The 22,992-nt window shown below is 36.5% G+C and overlaps 1 protein-coding gene across 1 annotated transcript in view; it reads right to left on the minus strand.

Moving 5' to 3' along the window:
- Positions 1–22,992, minus strand: part of LOC114939198 (neural cell adhesion molecule 2) — a 206,196-nt gene that overhangs the window by 35,629 nt on the left and 147,575 nt on the right. The window contains exons 4-5 of the mRNA XM_029313438.2: positions 9,667–9,777; positions 8,083–8,286 (exon numbers count right to left, since the gene is read on the minus strand). Coding sequence (XP_029169271.2) covers positions 8,083–8,286; positions 9,667–9,777 — 315 coding nt within the window. The remainder of the gene's footprint in view (positions 1–8,082; positions 8,287–9,666; positions 9,778–22,992) is intronic.

Consider the following 22,992-nt stretch of genomic DNA (forward strand, 5'->3'; position numbering starts at 1 on the left):
TGTGTATGTGCGCGCGTTATAAAAAAAATTTAAATAATTAAATAGTATCAATTAATTATATTTGAATATTTCAATATTTAAATGCTGCGATAAATTAAAATATCCAATAAATTAATAATATCCTTATTATGTATCTGTGCCATATATTTATAACAGTCAATATAATTAGTAATTTTATTATCGCAAACTATATCAGAATATAACATTTTTTTAAAAATATTATCAAACATCAATATATTATAAACTGAAAAATTTTCTGTTTTAATTATGAAGCCATCTTTCTGTTACGTTTTGTGTATATTCGAGTATCTGCGATAAAAATGTCAACTTTGTGCTTATATCGAAATTATTAATTTCCACAGTTTTCCTCCTAAATTTATTATACGCATAATGCAACGCAGTTGTTTAGGCAACTAATAAAGCATTAAATTTTTCACAGGATATATTATTTTCCGTTATAATACCTCCTCTCTCTTTGAAAATGTTTTCGTCATAACAAACTCTAGATAATAGCGAGCCTCGAATAATCCGCTAATTAAGTTAATTAACAAAAGAGCAAATAACGCCGTGTTTGCACGATGCATGGTGTATGCGCATTGTTTCTCAATGTAATTAGGCTGTATATAATGTGCTAATGCATAAGCTTTCAAATTTGTTCATTAAATGAAGCATTTCATGTCGCTTGAAAAAAAAATTTCGAGAAAAATACGAGTGCGTTTCTTAGCGTGGATAATAATACTGTTGTATGTTCTAGATGGGATTACGTGTTTCATCAAGTAATAGAGATGCTTCGAGAGATGGATATGATTCCATCGATCACCTAATTATTATGAAATTCTAGAACGGAGAAAACTGTCGGTGAGACTATTGAAACCTTATGATGTCTGTTACAATGACTACAGCACATAGCTAATAACTCTTGTTGCTCAAGCATGTGCATTTATCAAACTTGACATGCTCTTCTCGCTAAACAAGTTGTTCCACAAGTCATACATTTTTATGAGTTACAAGAAACACAGCTGAAGAAACTGACAGTTATTTCAATGTCAAAATAATCAAGAGTTATATATGACTTTGGTAAATTAAGTTTTAGAAGAATATATAGAGAAGAGGCAAAATAATATTTTATTTTTTTAGTTACTTTAGTAATCAGCGTTAACTTAAGAAGACTTAAAAACTTTTGATATATTTATCTTATATTTTTTTAAATACACGTAATATAAAAATAATTTTACTTATATTTACTTACTTTATATAATCTTTTTAAAAATATATCAATAAAAGAGTTTCAGCTTATATTTAAAAAAATTTGGTTACTGATTGTGCCCTTGTAAACTTTGGAACATTCTGTATAGTCGATTATAGTTCTCATCGAAGCGCGAAGTAATTGTCTCGTCGTCGTTCCGGAACCTGGTCGGTAACAGAGCGGAAGAGACCTTAAATTTTGCAAGATTACCATATTCCTGGATGTTCTATATAGGTATATATCTGGAAATGCACGGCATAATCATTGATTCGTTTTTGGAAGCACCGGTTTCATATCGCGAGTTACATGAACACTATCTATTTTGATACCAAAGGCGAGCAAATTTTACTAGTTTATAAAAAGATTACAAATCCTCTTTCGCCTCATTCTATCTTTGAGAGAAATATCTCTTTTAAAATTTCCACTCGAATAAACTTGAGTAAACATAATAACGGTAGATATAGATGAGATATGGCAGATCGAATAAGATTTTTAATTAAATACTTGCTCTCCTTTACTTCCATTTAACTTGGTTTGTTGATTGTTCTAGTCGTTAGAAAGCGATTACTCTCTCCCTCTTTTTTCTTGACTTTAAATTTTCAATCCGTTCAATTTTAATCCGTTTTATCCCCTGATTTCATTGACGTTTTTAAACGTTGAGAACGCTGCATATTTTTATAATCTCTTTACAGAGTAATGATAATCCCGAAATATAGATATTTTTTGCGGTGTGTACAAAAATTCATCCCTAAGATTTTAAATTAAAACCTTGCTTATTCAATTACTTTCAAATTTAAATTTCTTAATTATTCTGATTGGCACAAAGCCATTGATCACGATTCTTTCACGGTTTCACTTTTTATCTATCTTTCACTCTCTGGCTCTATTGATTCAAAAGGAGATTGCATACCCATGTAAAATCTCGTATAGTAAAAAAGAAATAAGAACAAATATATAGACACTGAAATATATATTGACATTCAATACTGAAGAATATGCTAGAGTTATATTTATAATTTTTTCAAACAACATTTTTTTATTAATAGCAAACGAGAATATCTTAAATATTTTGTAACTTAAATATTGCAATATATATATTTGATCTAAAAATTTTTCATACTGAATATAATTCGATAATAGTTATTTCCATGATATATGCTATATGTATATGTATATCTTAGCGACGAATATATTAAATAAGTATAATTCGGATTAATTCAAAAAGTTTAAGACAATAAACTGACGTATTAATTGAATAATTTTATCATTTTAGCGAATCGCGCAGCAGTAGAAACTTCAGTTCGAAATATTGAAGAGAAACGTCGACGAGAGAGAAGGAGAAGGGACGGAAAGAGAGATGTGAATATCCCGTGGGATTCTGGCGGATTGAATTGCAAAACGAATGAAAACCAAACTCCGCGGATAAGGAGCCGTCGATGAGAGCCGACGACGCGCGTTTTCCGCTGCGTTTCCGCACACACGTGCGCGGAATCGCGGGTCTGTGCGCGAGAGTGCAATTGCATCTTCCCTGCGGAAAAGAGCAAGATCTATCGAGATTTTCCGGGAGAAGGAGCGCCAATCGCGCGCGAGATGTTTCTCGTTTGCGAGAACGCGAAGAAGGCGTCCTTCTCTCTCTCACAGAGAGAGAGAGAGAGAGAGAGAGAAAGACGAGTAATTGATCGGCAGATTCAATTTCGCGCAGATAATGAAAGGAAGCCACCGAAGGAAGAGCATGCAGGGGTAACGATCGTTTAGATTCCCTTCAACGCCGTGGTTGCAAATTATCAAAATGCAAAACAATGTACGTCAAGTCTTGAAGGTGGAAATGTGAAAGACACTTTGCTATGGAAACTCATTGAGTGCATTAGAGAGGTGAACTGTTGACTTATCAATTTATGTCAGTTGAGTTGATTTATTGGCGCTAATATAAATCAAATGCAATTGTCGTGTTTTTACCTAAATGAATTAACAATAAGTTTGATTTAGCTGATAATGCGTCCCAATTAAATTTTCAAAATAAATTCCAAATATATCTATAAGTTTCAAATTCTATCGTGCTTCTTTAATTCTAGTTTTAAATCTCGATATAGAATAGTGATTTTTAAATTAAAAATAAAAAACTTTTAAACTTTATAAAGACAAATAGATAATATATTTTTTTCGATTAATATACAGATTTCACTGTATTGAAAATTATAATTCAAGATCATTTTATTTTATTAATACATTTTTAATAATACAAATTTCTCCCTCTTGAGAGAAAGATTATCTTTTTAAAAAATCTCAAGTAAATTCAAAAAAATCTTTCATTTAATCTGCGATTAAAATTAAATATAGAACTAAAATGATATCTCACATGTCAAAGATTTATTCTTTTCAAAGCTTTTCATTTTTTAGCGTATATATCACACGAATAATACGAACTCTTTTATCTTTGCTAAATTCGCATCGTGAATTAATAATCAATCATTCTTTTAATTAAAAATTATGCTTTTAGTTAGTAAAATATTTAATATTTTCATATCTACACTTTATGCTAATCGCTCATTATTGTTTTGAGAGGATATGTGTCGGGCCCTTCTGATGCTGAGTAGCTAAAGTAATAGTTCATACATAAGAGAGGGAGAGAGAAAGAGGAAGATAGACAGCTCGGTATTCACGGGATGCGTCAGTAATAGGTATTGTCAAGTCAGCGCGCTAGCGAGTCGACAAATGACTTCTGTATTCTGTCAGCGAAATGAATAACGCGGAGCTCGCCGTTACATATGGCGCGCGCGAACACTTGCCAAGATCAGCCGAAAAAGATGGTCCGCGCACTAACGCTTCGCGTCGCTCTCGGCATATTGAAAGGGACCGCGCGCTTTTACGTGAAAGGGAGATATATTACACGGGAAATCCGTGTTACCGAGCGCCGCATATCGAGCGCAAAAGTTGCCATCGTCAAAGGACTGTTGCGAGCAACTACCACGTGGTATCTGGCCTGAAGAGAGAACATTCCCTCTGCTGTTTCCCCAACTCTTCCCTTAACCATCCCGGAAAACGTATCGTTCCTAATACTCGACCATTTTGGGTACCATTACGTTCTGACGTGTGTCAATACATATCAAATATATTGGCATTTTCGAAGCAAAAATATATATTTTAAATTGATCGAAAAATTTATATTAATAAAAGGAAAATGTCAATAAAAAATCAATATAACCATAATTGACAATAAAATATTTTATGCATGTTCCACCTCAGCACTTCAAATTATTCTTTTAGAGAAATATCTGTGAGAAGCGGAAAAATATAAATTCAAAATTATTTCAAATGAGAAAGAATTCTAGATTTGCGTCCTTTTGTCTTCTAAAGATCGATTCCGAGCTCACTACTTATATTAACATACTTCTTATTTTTTAAGCGAATAATATGCTTTTTTCTACATTTTTTCGCGATAAAGGTTACGTTTAAATAGATCGTTTAAGCGAAAAAAGGGAGGAATTCAAATCAGTACGGAATCGCGACGAACATTTCCCGTTCCGTGTTAACGTCCGCTCTCAAATCGTTCTCGAAGGCAGGCGTCGCGTAACAATACCCGATAAAAATCGATTAAACTGAAAACAACGGCATTGCTTCAATCCAATTCGCGTATGCTAATGGGATCTAATCCTCTTGTCTTTCTCGCCCAATGTAAAATCCTCCGATAATTTCACGTTATCTAGAATAATTTGCTATTACGTAGCGTCGCGTGTTTAACCGATTTCATTCCAAATGACTTTCACACCGCGATATCGTCTACAAGCTTCGTCGAAAGTAGTCACGAATTGTCGATTTAGAAAATTGTTATACTTTTTTTTATTTCTCCACGAAAAATCTACTTTTATATGTATTTTGCCGCTTTTATCTTGATTTCTTCTTTCATGCATTAGGTAAAATATACATATAAGTGATCGTTTTTTTCACTCTACTTTCCACCAACCACTAATATAATTTTCCGATTTTTTAAACTTATTCTATTACTGTGCTATCGACAAGAATTACCCAACATATAATTATTTATGTAACTAATTTGTCATAAAGCATCACGAAAATATCATGAAAATGTTATTTTGCCGGTTAAAAGTTGGCAAAATTAATTAATAAAATTGTTATAAAATACTTTAAAATCTTATTTGTGCTTGCACTATAAACGTATACGAAATTTTTCTCTTACGAAAGTTGGCGAGAAAATCAATTAGCCAACAAAACTATCGCGTATGTATACATTTAATTACGTCCAAGCGTGGATAAAAGTTTCTCTTATTACATTCGAATTAAAGTCCAGTTCGAGTCAGAGCCAGTAGAGCATATTTTCATTATGCTTCGTCCATTGCTTTTAAATTGCGGTCCAACTTTTCCCAGCGCAATCTTTAATAAAGATTCTCTCGGGTGTTTTTAATGTTTTACTTTTACGTCGCGTCAATAAGAAATTAAGAAGGGTGTTTATAGGAAAACACATTTTAAAGGATTTCAAAGTTATCTTGTTCTCATTATACGACGATTCTGTCATTTCGTATCCTGGGTATAAGAACCTTTCGATGTCTCTCGTTGCCCTGTAAAACGCGATCGAATGAGAAGATTTCGTGATAATCTACCTTCTTTCCAAGACGGCGGGTGGCTTGCGAGGAGTCGATGAAAGAACCGTATACGTGACGTTCGCTTTTATCTCTGCTTCCGCAAAAAAGGAAGAAAAAAGAAAATAACGCAGTCGGAATTTGCCGTTAGCATCACCGCCGCTGCTATCGAGAATATTTTAAATCACGTTCGGGATAATCGAATTCCACGCCGCGAGAAGACGCACTACGTTCACCCGAACGTAATTCACACTTTAACGGAGGTTTCGCACCCTTGTCCCCAGCGTTCTTTCTCTTTTTTTTTCGCTTTTTTTTCTTTTAACGCGCCATTCACGCATCGCTGCTACGGGACGATGCGAGCCTCCGATCTCGTAAAGAATGCAAAGGTTCCTCTGGGGAAGAGACCGGAGTGCGTCCTCTGAACCGTGACGTCCGTAAATTGTGCCGTCCATCCTGATTCCACGCTGCGGCGAGAAACACGCGATCATCTCATCTCCATCACCAATACGTCGCGTTCTGTATCTGCTACGTGCCGACATTCTAACCATATAGAGTCGACAGCACAGCTCGAAGGAATATCGATACTCGTTGGCTCTCGCCAGATATATTCTTTTCGTCAAAAATAAGTGTAGTTTTTAAAAGCTGAATTATTCATCAAAATGTTTTCTATTTTTTTTTTTTTTTTTTTTTTTTTTTTGCGTTGTCGAACGAAAACATTCTCGTGATTAAAGAACGAATTAATCGCGGGAAGATGTATTATTTTTAATATATTTATGTATAATTGATAAAATTTTCTTTTTTCCTCTTGCTAACAAGCAGTGGGAAACACTGATTGTTCTAGATCCTCGTGTATTGAGATTGTCCAGTATTAGCGTGGATATTTGACATTGGTATGGATGTCAAACATCTATATCAATACACCAATGGTATTGATCTGGATGTTTGGCATTGCTCTGTATGCCTTAGCTATCCATGTTGTAAACGTTATTATGCCGTATCCCGTAGTCCAACGAAGAAAACATTGCCATTTATTCTACCGCATTCTGTTGACTTTCATCCGCAAAGTGCATAAAGCGTTCTGACAAATTTTGATGTAATCTCACAATGTGTTTTTGAAAATTCGATATCCATTCGGTATAAAAAATAGAAAATGGAAATGAAATGTAAAATATCAAAAACGAATCTCTGATTAATATTCGCGCGATTTAAACGTCATGTTGATAAGTGATTTTTAACGAAATGTGTCAGGCAAAATAAATAATAAGGAAATGAAATTTCACGATGAAGAAAGTAAGAGAATATGGATATCCGGCTCAAGACGCGCGAGTGCCAATTGTATTATCAAATAGATTCTCCAATGAGTAATATAATCTTCTGAAGAATGGACAGAGCGCGCTCGCGCGCGAGAGATTAGAGTGAGAAGTCTCTCTCACCATTTTATGATTCGAATATACGTATCAAAGCTCGAACGGATCCATATCCTCTCAACGCGCGGGCCGACGAACTCCGGTCGAGAGCGGTCGAATATCTCATCTCTTTCTCTACATCCACAAGTTCTCGCATTTCTCCCTTTCCTCTTTCTACCGCCCTTTCGGAAGTTCACGTCATCGGCTCGCACAAATGGATCTAGAAAAATGGCCATCGGATTTTCTATTATCCCGATAAACATCTCACCGATGATTCGAACGGTTTGTCAATAGCACGATGGATATAATACAGTCGAGATGTTCGACGAATCCTCTTTCGTAGTAAGTGAAAGGCAAATGCAATATCACACAGAGCGTTCCGGATTACATGTCCCTCAAGCACACGCTCAGCTTCTATCCTATTACAGGATCGAGAGAATTCAACTATCTAAGTTCACATATCTTTGTCATTGTCAAACGTAAGACGATTAGTGCCAATAGAAGAAACTTTGGAAATTATGCCGTAGGTGCTTATTATATTAACGCCAGGTAGAATCTTCTACATCCCGGCGAGAAATTCGCCAGATGATATATTCATGAATATTTTAAAGAGAATTTTCATTTTAATCGTACCGATTTAACCGTCCCGTCGTTATTATCATATTGCTTAGGTAATTGCGTATCGCAATTATCATATTTCGCGCGAATTAAAAATTTTTCGCCGATATATAAAATCCTGTCCCGCGGCGCGGACATTCATCGACGCTCGACGAGCGAGATAGCCGCGTCGGGAGGGTGAATTTTTATGGCAGAGCGGATATATATGGATACTTACAATTCATGTCCACGCGAACCGACGACGACAGCGGGATCGACCTATTGTTATTCGTGGCGTTGCAAGTCAGCACCGTGTGGACGTCGTCCCGGTTCAAATTTTGTATAACGATCTCGCTGCGTGTCACCCCGTTGCGCAGTGCCGTAGTCCGGTTGCTGACGAATTTGTCGTTGCGATACCAGGACACCGTCGGGGCCGGCTTACCTACGGAAATACATCAATTTCGTTTCAGCTCGCTGCGTGTCAGCCCGGCGGAAAAATTATCGCGTCCCGATATCGATGAAACGCGACGCTTCGCGGAGGTCTTTTCAGAGCGGATGCGCGTGTATAGAGATGCTCGAGTTTTAACAGAATTTATCGATATCTCTCTATTCGCTCGATAAACTCGCAACTATTGCGAGAGATACCTTGCCGTAGATTTAACAAGACGAAAGGGTATCGAGGTCAGTCGTCCCGATATTTTTTCAAACGCATACGAAATAATAATGTAATAATTATGGGACATAATTGACGTAAATAGTTAATCGACATGGAATATAAAATTAGTTTCTCATCGTGTATACACGTAGTGCTGTTAAACGATCAATTGCATTAACGGTCACAATAATATTCGATATTATTTATGCAGAAACTATCTGCATTATATGTGTAGTGTAGCCGAATAATTGTTTGTTGCGATATAATTGATGAGAAAATATACAATAAATTAATAAAGTTTAAGGCAAATATTTAATATTACATAGTTATTCCAATGTTCATCGATTGATCAACGCATTTACATATAAAATTGTTTAGCACTTTGAAATATTGATAACTTTTGCTTTAGAGAAGCATAATCCATGATATATTCCAAGATTATTTATATTTTATCATTAATCTCGGGATTATTAAATTATTCATTTATACATCTTTCACAAATCTGCAAAACAAAAGTTATTAACATTACAAAGTGCATAAAGACTTTATAACAATACTGTGTAATATTATTTTCGTAATATTCATCGTCGTGGACATCGTTCAACGTTATATAAACATCCCGCAATACAAACTCCCCGATTATTTATTCACAAATAACGATGTTTTGCACGGCACACAAATATTTACTTCGTATATGATATCATTTATAATATATTGTAATTAATGGCTATCATTTATATAAGAAATTAATGGATGTTAATGCACATATAATTAATATGTATTATAAGCATAAAATATGCATATTAGATACTGCGACACTCGTAAAATCAATTTAACATGCATGTACAATTTATATTGACCCTAGTTAAAGATAAGGTCAAAAGTAATGGTAATAATTATTTCAACGTTATTATATATCCCTATACGACGCGTTCACAAATAAAACCTTCAATTTTCACAGAAACAGAATACTGCTTAGCAAACAAAGACCGTGTCTGAATCATTCTCGCGTCGACAATGCACTATCGATATCGACTATATACAGCACGACGACACACACACACACACAAAACCCGCATTGCGGGACACAAAGAGTCATGCAGCTTTTCGAGATTGAAAAACCGTTGTCCCTGCATGCTATGCACACTCTATTTTTACGATACTCACCGCCATGGACGTCGCAGGAGAGTCGTAGATTGTCGCCCTCCAAATACGGCCCGACCGTCGAGGACCTCGTGGCTCCGTTCTCGTCGGCGATCGCGATCACGTGCGGCGGCACTGGAAACGAACACAGAAACACGTCGATATAGTTATCGTCGAAGAATATTCATGAGCGCGCGAGACTCGCCGGCTTGCGAGATGTGCGGATGTCCCTGGCGCGCGCCGCTACGCGACGCGCTGGAGCTGCACGGGCACGTCACACGAAAAGTCCGATAACACGAAATTGGTATTGGAAGATCGTGCCTGAGATATCGTGACGGCATTAAATTGAAATCTGAAATCAATATCGAGTCGCTCCGAGGTATAGGGTATACGTCGCGATGTATTTCTGACGAGCGTATGTATCGGCCGATGCGGTGTCGCTACTTCGGCTCTCCAAGTCGGATCCGGAAGTCGGGAATTGTTGCGCTATCAAATATATATTGGACGGACTGGCGAACGTGAAGTTTACGGGGAGAAAAGTTCAAATAATAATAAGAATGGGGGACGGTGCTCTCTTTCTCTTCGCATCCGCGGAAAAACCGGAATTTGCGGGAAAATCAGATGATGACGCTTATGTTGGAAAGTCGCTTGGCGAACGAAATTCCGCGGGCGACGTAATTGGAAAATTAAAATCTCAAAAATTATGCCGAAAGATCGCATTTGGAGAAACGCCGCTACGATTTTTCTCACTTTATTTTTCTTCCGGAAAAGCATTTCCCGCCGCATAAAAAATTATTTTGGTCTGCATTTCGAGTGGAGCGGCGTTTTATTTTTATTGCGTCTTCCTTCACATCATGGTATATCAAGAGCGACAGTCGGGAATTCTTGAAATCAAAAAGTAATTTGATGATAGACGCTTCCTTCAACTTGTATCGAGTACATTATTACTGTTAGTATATACTATGTATACATATAGTATATAAGAAAAAAGTCATATCTATCTCGATAATGTTATTTTAGAAATTTCAATTCTGCGCATGTGTGATAATATTAATTTTAATTATCTTAAATAGTTCTTTCTTTTACATTATAATAAAGTATATTTGACTTTAGAATGAAATTACTTTATTAATGCTTTCTTCTATAAACGTTTCGTATATATGTATATGTATATATATATGTATATACATATGTATACATACGAGAAATGCTTACAGAAAAGTGATACAGTTCTTCGTTATTCATTATTCACAAACAATAAATTAATCCGTAGATTGAATTCGCATGGTATCGATTTTCTGATTACTTATTGACAGATATAATATATTAGTTAATTAAGTATGTCTGATTGATCGATACGTTGAAATTGCATATATATATTTTTGAAGTATCTTAGATCTTTTTATTCCCCATTTGTCATGTACCGATTTCCGATTGCATTATTGTTTTATTGCATTTTCAATTTACACAGTGCTGTTAAATTAAAAGCAATTCAGATCAATTTTCTTATTTCTTAAAATTTAAATAAATAAAAAGATAAATCAATAAATATATATTTTTAACTTTATATATTTAATTCTAACTTATATTTAATTTTAACCTTTACATATTTATATATTTCTTTCAACTTAGAAAATATTTTCGGATACATTTCGAATAAAATAAGAAATCGTATTACATACATACACATTATAATCATCATAATTTCATAAATGAAGCAAGAGCTGGAATCGAACAGGCGTGTGAAACTTTTTTACGTTTTTAGATTCGTTGCTACAGATACCGCCGACTTTGCGAGTTCCCCTATTCCCTTCTCTCTCTCTCTCTCTCTTTCACGAGAATGTCTCCTTTCTCCCGTTCCCGTTCGTTCTGCATCTCCGTAATCCTGACAAATGGTATGCGGGAAGGCATCATTTATCGGTATTAGCCTTTGTAGTATTTGCAGTATCATAGTCCGCCGTGTAATACGTTACGTATCTCGATTGCCTCTCCGTTTCCTTAAGGAGAGGGAACATGATGCACTCGCGTCGATTCCTCGGTTGCGCGACCTCCTTTTTAAAGGCGAAGTCCCTTCGAAGCGAGGACGCCCCGGTTTTCAGTAGTCGAGGTCGACGCAACGCGCGACGCGACGCGACGCGGCACAGCGCGGCGCACCATTAATCCGCGACAGGTCTGACAGTGGCGCACCTGCACTACTGCCGTTATTTATTTCCGCGGAGAAACTGCCGCGGCTCTGCGCTCTATACTGAGACGAGAGAATTATCGTGCTTTAATGAAACCGATCCCCCCGGTAAAACTCAATTTATTATCCGACTCGCACGCGCTTTCACGTCCGACTTCGTGTCGGCCACTTTCTTCCCTTTAATTATCCACCGCGTTTAGCTAAAAGCTAACACCCTCGCAAGATCATTCCGGACCGCGCGATTCATTTTTCACACACGCATTTTATTTACTTCGTTTTATTTATTTCGACGAAATAAGCCGAGCTTCGATCCGACAGCGAAATGACGATGATTAAATTTGTTTCGCTCATTAGTGCGACGAGAGATTGTGATTAATACAGAAATAGATCTTGCATTAGTAAACTCGGTAGCCACCGGAACGATTAACGGGTGCAATGTTGCGCCATTAATATATATTCCCCTTTCTCCCTTTTCCAATTACTAAGACAGGACATAATTTTCTCAGAATTATGAACGTCAGCAGAGATATTTACGGTTATAATGATACAGTGCGCGCAGTTCTCTGGAAATATCCATATAATTCTGTGAAAGGGTCACGAAAAAAAAAATTGATTTCGCATTATGTTTTTTCATCGTTTCTTGCGGTAGCAAAAATAAAAGCGGTATATTGTCATGATATTCTATTTTTAGTGAGCCATCCTCTGTATTTTACAAAATATGCTTTCCATCTACGTTACGTGTCTTAAATCGATCGACTTATTTGAAACGTGCTCTGTACACTTTGTGGTCGACTACGTTGCATATAGTTAGATCGCAAAGCTCACAGTTGATTATATGCAAAAGTTTCCGTAAAATACCAGGACGTGGAATTATTATAACAAAGTGTATATATTAAATATAATTTTGGAGTTGAATTTTGAAAGTAAACTCCACTTCTTTGACGTTCACGTACATGATGAAAGATTTTCATACAATATCAAAATTTAACTTTTACAAGCACCTCTTCTCTGATATTCATAACGCGCTTTTACATAATACATATAGAAACTTTTACATAGAATTCTATTTTGCAAATAACTAAAGTTAATTAAAAAATTAGACAATATATCCGTTTTCTTTTAACTATTTTTTTCTTCGTACTACGTTTTCACATATAAATAAATCCTATCCTATTTTCATTCACATAACGTTAATATATACAATATATATATATATTTTATTTCCATTTGTAATTTTATATTACCGTTTTACATTTTTTACAATCGAGTTTTTTTATTTGACCTACAAAATTACCTGTTTTTTGCAATTTGCATCAATTCATATTTCCATTCCGCAATTCCGCTTGCTCGTACATACATATACTGTTCATCAGCAGGGGCATTTCATTCACGTACTTTGCGTATACCAACGCGGGGACTGGTCAGATTTATTGTTTATAAAGGCTCTTGATTTCGGGGACATCATCAGCATCGAGAGCGCGGAGCGTTTGGTGGGCAACCGGAAGTCCGAAACTGTTTTTCGTGATTAATACCGAGCTGGATGTGGGCGGCGTGCGAAAAGAGGGATAAAAAAGAGGCGAAGAGAACAGGCAGTAACGGACGACCGAGCCATCGGGTGGTAATTGTCGTGCCCGCAGTTACGCTGCGCTGGTTAATTTGAGTCGCCAAAAAGTTACTTCCGCCTTTTGCTCCCGGCGTGGCCATAAAAAAATTTTACTGCGGTTCGCGTGCTGGTGCGCAAATGAAGCCGTATCGATGTGCTAACGGCGACCGAGGGCGCTATAACGGTATGCGGGATTTGATTTCAGGCACGAACTTTACATTACCCATCGCCCACTCCAAGTTTCGCTCTGATAAACCGGCCTTTCGACGAAATAAAGTATGCGACTGCGGCAAGAAGTTTAAATCAAAATCGTTCGCGCTCTGTAAGTCATCGATGATATTCGATTATATAAGAGAACGACGTAATATTTTCTGCTTGGGTTTATAAATAAATAATTATAGCTACCGACGTGTTATGACATTAATCGTGCTGCTTGGATTGTCACGAGTAAAAGTTAATTGTAATTTAGATATACGTATGCAAGGATATACATATATAATATATGCCCGAAAATGATATATATATATATTTCCAGTCTTCCCTTATAAATAATTTATATACAGTAATGTCTCATGCATATATTTTGACATCATCGTGTAAAGCTTTTATTGCGTACTTCTATCGGGATCAGCTTAACGAACCATTCTAAATTACCGTTGCAATTTCGCTTTTGTCATCGCATTCACTTCGGTCATCGAGCCATCGGTATGCATGGTATGCAACATGGCGCGATAAAGTTTCGTCACGGCGATTTTTTAATTTTCGATGTATGACAACAGGCCGATTAGACTGCTAGTTATATATATGGGCGATGTGTGAAATTGCGCCCATGATTGAAAAATATTTCCACAGGAAATACACAGGGGTATATTCATGAACAAAAGTACGCTTTTTATTCATAAAGCGGTGCGGCGGTAACTGCAAAAAAAAATAAAGTGTCTACCGATGTGCAAAAAAAAGAGAGAAAAAAGAATTGAGTGTACACGCGTGCACACCCAGACGAAAGAGAGCGTATATATGAATTCTAAAGGGGGCGGCCGTTCGTTCCGATTATTTTCGTCAATGCTGCGCCGATGAATAGGGTGATCCGATTCGTTCCGCTTTGGCGAACGCTCCGTGCTTTCGTCGCCTGCCGTCTCCATCCTATCTATATCACGCTTCTATTCTACATCTCGTCTCCTTCCCCTTTTTTCGCACGTGCCGAATCAAAACACGTTCGTTAATCCTGTGAGATGGAAAGCAACGGAGCGAAAATATAATGGATATATAGAGATCTCGGTGCGACACACTTGTGGCTGTTTCCGAAACGCATTTCAATAATGGCATTGCGATGATTATATACTCAGGAAAGCATAACTAATATTCATAATACATAGTATTGTTTGTCGTCGATAGACAACTGTCATAATATATATGTTTAGTTTCAATTGTACAATTATAATTTTTATCACGTATACATATTATCATATAATTAATATATTAATAATATAGTTGCATTCAATAGTATTAAATGATGAATAAAGCACTGGGAATGTGATAATTAAAAAGGGTAACGAGTTTGTATTTGTGTTGTTACGATATATAAGATTAGTTTTGCAGCGAGATAGTAATTTAGATCTACGTACGTCAAGACTGCGTACTAATGCAAAACAATTTAACTGCAAAACAAATTTAACTTCCTCGTTAATATTATAGGCAAAAGGGTTTACTTTTCCACTTACACAGCGACGCAATTTCCTACGCTCGTTCAGAGAAAATAGCGTTACGTAAACGTAGCGAAAAGAATAAAGATATCTCGCGAGAATCATAGAAAGCAATCATTGACCGTAGTCTTTACGTCGTATCGTTTGAAAGATAGAAAAGAATTCGAAACGTAAAAAATAACAATGTTTTCCATATTTGTGAGTTTGATAGAAACAGTAGTCGCATAATAATACTTTCTCTGATTCGTTTCTTGTTTGTAGCGATATTTAAAATTGTATTTTTTAATCGATATAAATAATTTGTACTATTTTCTAATTCAGACGATTCTTCAAATAGTTTTTCGTTTGACAAATGGAAAAATTCCTAAAATCACATACTGAATCATCTATTTTTCATAACACACGAAATTGTAATATTTATGCAGAATTATGGAATTATGGAAATATAAAATTATGAAATTGCGTAAACATAGATGCTCATTCCCTTCAATTATTTGCAATGATTTGCCAATAAGAGATTTACTCAATATAAGTAGCTTATTTTATTTGATATAAACCTATTACATTTTATTTGTCGACGTGCGTCTTAAATTATATATCGATCAATACTATACACATTCGTTATATATTCCCTCAATAACAACGCAAAACCGATGGTCTTTCCTTGTCCGATTTTCTATGATCTATTTTGAAAGAGCTAAAGAAAGACGTTCTATAGCTATAAAGCTGACTAAAGTGGACAGCCGCGACGAAACTATCTTGTCCCGGCACTCGAAGGCATCTGTCACCACAGCTCATTATGCGTCGCGACGAGTTTGAAGATCTCATTACAATAATTGCTTAGGAAGCTTTCAGCATCGCCAATGAAGTTCATCGCGCCGCATTTTATTTCCGTCATTTTTGCATTCTTGTATTGCGGAATACATATATTTTATGTTATTATGTGCAAAATATTTCTATGTGTTGGCACAGATGTTTATAGAAATGTCGATATTCGAAATTAGCTTGCTAAATGTCAGGTATTTTAATCAATTCGCTTGCAAATACAGAATCATTAGTGAAATGTCAAATTAAATAAATATAATTTTTGATGAATATATTCATTGCCTCAATTCTTGTCTTTCTCTTTCTCTCTCTCTCTCTCCCTTTACATATAATTCTATAAATATAATTTATATGCGCGAAAGAATATGATGCTGATGATTTTCGCGATATTTAATTTGATAAATAAAACTTCTGGATCTAGATAAGACATACTTTTTAAAATTTGACCCTTTCGTGAGATTTTAAAAGCAATCAACAGAATTAGACGCTGCATCTATATAAGCGTTCCGGGTGTATTTTATATGAAAGCAACTGTGCGAACTCTAATATGTTGCACGTTGCAATTTCCCGTATATAAGTCACGCGACGCGAACTCTGTACATTTATATGAAACCTCAGGATCGGTATCCGAGCGCGCGCGGTAATATACGAAAAATCGCACGTGAATACCCGACACAGAGAGACAGAGAAACATCGACAAACATAGATGGAAGGTGTACGTATCGCACGGCACAATATCCGCTCTATCGTGTACTACTTGTTCCATCTCTTCCTCCCTTTCTCTCTCACTCTGTTTCTCACACGTGCCCACATGTACAGACGTACACACATACATGGGACTTTGGTTTCGTACGTGCTCGGGCCAAGGGCCATGTACACGCCGTAGATATACATCCGGTGGTATAATCCAACGCTACGGATCCAACGAAACAACGGGCTTGTCGAAGCGTTCTCTGGCTACCGGCGACGGCGGCAGTTTTCTCTCTTTTTCCGTAGCTTTGGCCTCTTTGCGCCGTTCTTGCCGCTAATACGCTTGTATTTTTGTTCGAATTCCCTCTTTCTGCGCCATTCCTCTACGTAATCTTTCACATCTTGTTGCTTTCAGAGAAAGAGAGAGAGAGAGAGAGAGAGAGAGAGAAGGGGATGAAACGGGGAGAAAAAGGATCGAAGAGCCGAAAGCGAGGGTTGCTTTCGAGTTGACATAGATAAAACGAGGTACAACCGATCCCTATCCTCTTACTTCAATATCCTACAACATAAGAGTATAAGATTGTTCCATTGTGTTAAAAGGATCGCCTACATCTGCTATTTTGATCGAAATGTATTACAAGAATTTACGTCCACGAAAAAGAAATCGAGGGTGAAATGAATTTTTAGGTCTATTTTGTGCGATATATTTCATTTAGATAATTTATATTAGATTAGAAATTAAATCAAGAGCTATCAAAAACAGTTTTTTTTGCAAGATTGATGTTACAGTAAATCTGAACTCTAAAAATATAATGATGACATGTGTGTTACATATCTAAAGACTAAAGAGGAGACAAACATTTAATTAGTTCGAATTCAATTAGCTTTTATTTCAGTGAAATATGTGACATTCATCGTAATGTTTATAATTAATTAATTAACCATCGAGCGTAATATATATATATATATATATATATATGTAGTTCTCACGTTGCACGCGCACGCCTTTGACAGAGAACGCGTAATTTCTGTTTCGATGACGTTAATTATTTCTGTGCGCGATTAGTGAAAAAGCGATGTGCGAGAAACAAACGAAGCTTCAGCGCTCGTTGCAAGCGAATCACGTGTACGTTATCTTGCACACGCACGTATGAATATTCAAATCGGCGCGCGGATGTTATATAATTCAACGCCAATTCCAGATAAGTCTCATAACCAATCGACCGTGCCCGATTAATACGCTCGCTCGCGATATCGTTTAATTAAATACACGTGACGACGAGCGAAACGATTCTCACAGCCGTTTCTCCGAACGTTCTCTCGCGGCCAATGAGAAAATTCCTCAAAACAAAACAAGACACAAAATCTCTCTTTCCTTTCTATGCAATAATTGTGATTTACCCCTCGAACGTGATTTCGAAAAATGGGGTACTTTTTTTGTCGAGCCGCGCGTTAAATATTCGTGAGATCGACAGAGAGACTATTACGACTAGTCTTTTATTTTTTATAGAAAACGATATATCGTCCCATTTCGCGCAATGTGAATATTTTACTCTCGTATATTTCATGCTTGACAGAAATATCTAACGTGTCTAAAGAAAGGACTAAAATGGCGAAGCGTACGGCAAATATTTCTCGTCGAGCTCGAGAAAGATACTTGTGGCCTCCGCATGGATTTTACAGACGGCGTCCGTCAAGGAATGCGGAAACTATGCGAATAATATGAAAAATACAATTATAAAGGCTCTTCTGAATATAATAAAGAAACAAGTAAAAAATAGCAATAAGAGTTTTTTACGAGCATTCCTGTCTGCAGATTTAAATTATTTTTTTTTCTTTTACTGTACCATTATTTCTGAAATTAAACATTCGTTTAAATAAAGTTAATTTTTTTAAATCTCAAGTTCATCCCAATTAAAATTATATAGTTAAATTCTAATCCGTCAATTAGAACAGAACGTAATTCGTAGCATTTTTCTAATGTGATGTTTTGTAATTTAATGTATAATTGTCTGTTTCTAGTCTATATATAAGACACAATTATTACAATTTATTTTATGTCACATTACTTCAAGATTGATTTTGCATTTTATTGAAATTGACATAAGAAAGTCTCATTCAGATCCTTTATTACGTTTTTAAATTGTTCAGATATCGCGAAGAATATACGATATAAGAAAGAAAAAATAATGTTTATTAAATTCCTTTTTATTAGATTTTAAGTAATTAAAATTAAATAAAGTTTTAAGACGTTTGTAAAAAATGAAAAATGAGCTCTTACAGGTGACAGTTATCTAGATTCTTATGAATAATTCGTAGTTCTTTACGAATGAGAATGTAAAAGTAAAAAAAGCTATATCAGACCTATTTAACTGGTTCTTTTATGTGTCATTTTTATATTTTTTTTCAATATGAAAAATGTATCAAGGTATAAAGAGGAATGTATATTTAATTACTGATATCCCCGCTGAAAAGACATCGTTACAAATCACTCTAGATTTAAAAAATTTTGCGGTAATTGCTGCTTTGAATTATAAAAAAAACCGGTGATTGTAAAAACTCACCTGCAGATCATTTTGAGTCGAGTAATAATTTTTTTTGTGTTTAATATTTTATAAATGATGAGTAACACATTTCGATATACAATAAATTAGATTGCTAAAATATAACTGAAATTTTCATTATTATTCTGATATTTTATATGAAAATATAATAAAATATGAATTAAATCTCATATATCTTTCCCAGGCTACGTTGTATTTCAAACATCAAAAAAGTTATTGAATTTGTAACTATAACATATACAATATTTATGAAACATGAAAAAACGTTGCGCGTACTTCAATACAATTATTTATAATTTTCCCAACATTATTTCAACCATAGAAATACTATGCAGTTAGAGAGTTTGTGGCATCAATATATAAGTCGGTTGCGACAGGTTAATCGAAATTCTCGAACTCTCTTTACTTTGTCAATATCAATGTAGTTCTTGCATCAGAGTGTTCGATTGTCGCTTCCAATAAGAGGTCGCACGTGACCGAGTACACGCTACAAGAAAGATTCTTTGTTCCGTACACACACCAGCGCGAGAAAGAGAGAGAGCTGAGATTCAAGCGGGAGCTGAGATTCAAGCGGGCGCTGTAAAGGACGGCCGTTAAATCATCGGACATCGCGTTAAGGAGAGTTCGCGATCGTTACAGCGATGACGTTTCTTGTTCCGCTGGTCGGCGGCAACTTTCCGTCCGGCTTCGTCGCGGACCCTCTTCAGCAACTTCGTTCCAGGAGAGCGTTTCTTATGGCGCGACGAACCGCAGAACGGAGCGAGCAACTTTTCGCCGACTTTTGCGTCCCGAAAGTCCTCCGCGCCGCGAAAAGAGGACGGCGTGGCCGGGATAGTCGAAAGAAATTTTTGCCGACTAAGATTTAAGTGGCGGTACGTGTAAAGTGGCTTCGAAACTCGACCGCCAACTTTGACGGCGACGATCGTTCAAACAATGGTAGATCGCGTCATCTTAATTTCGACGTCGCACGGATTTATCCTACCCTCGATTTCCGGAATGTGTATCCAGGCGATCAAGGCGCGGCCACGAACTGCTGCCAGGATATCAGCCGGGAGGATATACTCTGTATGCGAATTGCGTTGCTCTGCGAATCCACCAGTTAACACTGCATCGAACGTATTTGTTCTGCGGATACGCAACGCGGGTGACGATGTAACGGCCGTATATATTCGCCGGGATAATTAATCATGCCGTAGTAGGGTGGTGTGGTATACACAGACTTCGATGGATAGAACACAATGTACTGGATGCGATTTCGAGTCGCGACCAAACTTCTATGTTGTTTTTACCGTTGAAAAATCGACGTCATTTTTTACGCGACGCGTCCAGCCGAAATTTTCGTTTCCGTAAATAAGCCGATGGACTTTGATATACGACACATTTTTCGTCGACATTTGGAATTTTAATGTCCAGCTTTGATGTGTGATTTTATTTCTGAAGATATAAAAACTAGGAGTATATATTATCCTCGTTTATCGCGTTAGCGATAATTTGGTTACTGTGTAATTTTATTGAATTACAAATGCATTGAGAGCAGTTTATAACAGTCGATGTAACGAGAATTCAATTCCGTCGCTGATATTCCGGCTATGTACGTAAATCTCCCACGGCGAGAGACGTCTGAAAAGTTTCTTTGCTGAATGTTTCAGATTTCTACTCGGTTAATCCTATGGAGCGCTTAGATAGAATCGGCATTGAGGTAGGTCGATACGGGAGAGAAACTCATCAGTCTTGCCGGAACTTTTATAAAAGTTTTGATGGATTCACTTACGAAACTTCGCGATAAGAAATCTATTTTACATATTGCGATTGAATGCACAATGTCATTTGCGGTGCACGACAATATTCGCGCTCGACTTCAATCCTCGATTTTCGAAAATACATTTGTTTCGCGACGATTTTATTTCTCATCAATTTATTCATACGTTCTCATAGAAATATGACAGATGAATCAAAAAGCACGATAAAAGCAGAGTTAATACTAATCAATATAAACGAAAAATACAAAATTAATGAATTTTTATATTTTTGCTGATTTCTTCTATATCACTATATAATATATCGCGTTTTTCTTTAAAAAATAATACAGGTGAAGCAAACATGCAATGTCGCGCGATTGTTATTCAATAACATTATGCAATTTTAGAATTCTCTCTCTCTCTCTCTCTCTCTATATATATATATATATATATATATGTATATATATATTCTTTGTGCAGTTTTTAAATCAGGATGGCGTTACGTACAACCTAAGAATTTTTAAATGGAATTTCTTGTGAGAAACGTGATACACGTAAGTGCTCTCGCTGGTTCGCGATCGATAATTCCGCGCTTCGTTGGCCGGCAGCGAATAAGTATATTCTCTTAATGACTTTCGCGCGTACCGCCTCTGTCCGATCGTGTTTCCCGTAAGACTTGCAGAAAAACGACTTGAAAAGCCGAGCGCCTCGCCGATATAATTTGCCGAGAGTTTCCGATATACCGCCATTCTCTCTCGGTTGGTTCTACCTCTCTCTATCTATCTCTTTTCCTATCTCTCTCCTCGCTGAAATTAACATCGGAGTGTGCGGAGGCATCCGTTTACTCTCCAGCTCTCTACTTAACCGATCTTAGGGCGTCGATTAGTCTTCCGGACGCTGCTTCCGGCTCTCTTCCTCTCTCTTCTTCGGTTTTTCAGGATAATGGAACACCGAAAACGAAAAAGCGAAGCGAAGGATCGAAGAAAGATGGAATAAGGAATGAGAAACCCGAAGCAATTATTTCCCTTATTCTCCTATTTCCGAGATAGGAAGGAAGAAGAGAGAGAAAGAATTGGCCGAGGTGGGTATAGAGGAGTAGATTCGATAAAAGCGTCGTCACGTTCTCGGTGCCAACGTATTGCGATTTCTGACTCGTCCGTGTATTTACTAGAATGGTGGAAAAGTCGGATCAAAACTATTAAGGAGCCCTGCAACATTACGTGCAACAGAATTTGAACGTCGTTTCGGACGTTCTCTCGCAGTAGCGCGAGATTGGCCGGACCATCCGAGATCGCTTCGTACGTTGCTGCGAGCTCTTCTTTATGCTCCATTACATCCGACCGTATACTGTTATTGTCTTGGCACTGAGCTTCATCAACTCGAAAGAGTCTTCCAGGAGTCGCTTAAACGTTTAACGTTTATTCACGTTTCGACGAAAACGAGAGGGACGAGAAAAAGGTCGGCTCATCTCCGAAAGTCTCTATATATTCGGACACGCGTTCTTGCTCCAAGTCGATCGATTTCAGTCGATTTTTATTAAGACAAAGTTAAGCGGTTCTCAAATCTGACGAACGCAAAATAGCCCCGGTTTATGAGCTGCGTTTTTGAGATAGTGAGATTGCGTGGTTTTATGATGGTAGTATGCGATACCTGAATGTTTATGTCTGGGTTATATCTTCGTTGATAGCACATATTGAACTACGACCGTTCTATACAGAATGTTACATAAATCGCGTTTTTTTCCAAAATAAAAGATATACTAAAAGTCACAATAAAGATATATATATATATATACATACATATAAAGTTTTGAAACAATAAAAAATTATTTTAGTAAAAATATCTTTTACACATATACACATACACCATGGCGTAAGTAGCATAAATAAATGATAAATTGTTCTTTCTTTTATTTATCTTATTTTGAAGTGCATGTTATTTTTTATGAAATTTTAATCTGCAAGTTAATCAAGAAAATATATCTACCTTCCAATCACATACGTTTTCAATCGAATCTTAGCGGTAGAAAGATCGACACAAAAAT

The sequence above is a fragment of the Nylanderia fulva genome, unplaced genomic scaffold, assembly GCF_048542155.1.
Source record: "Nylanderia fulva isolate GAGA-0341 unplaced genomic scaffold, ASM4854215v1 Scaffold28, whole genome shotgun sequence".
NCBI classification, from domain to species: domain Eukaryota; kingdom Metazoa; phylum Arthropoda; class Insecta; order Hymenoptera; family Formicidae; genus Nylanderia; species Nylanderia fulva.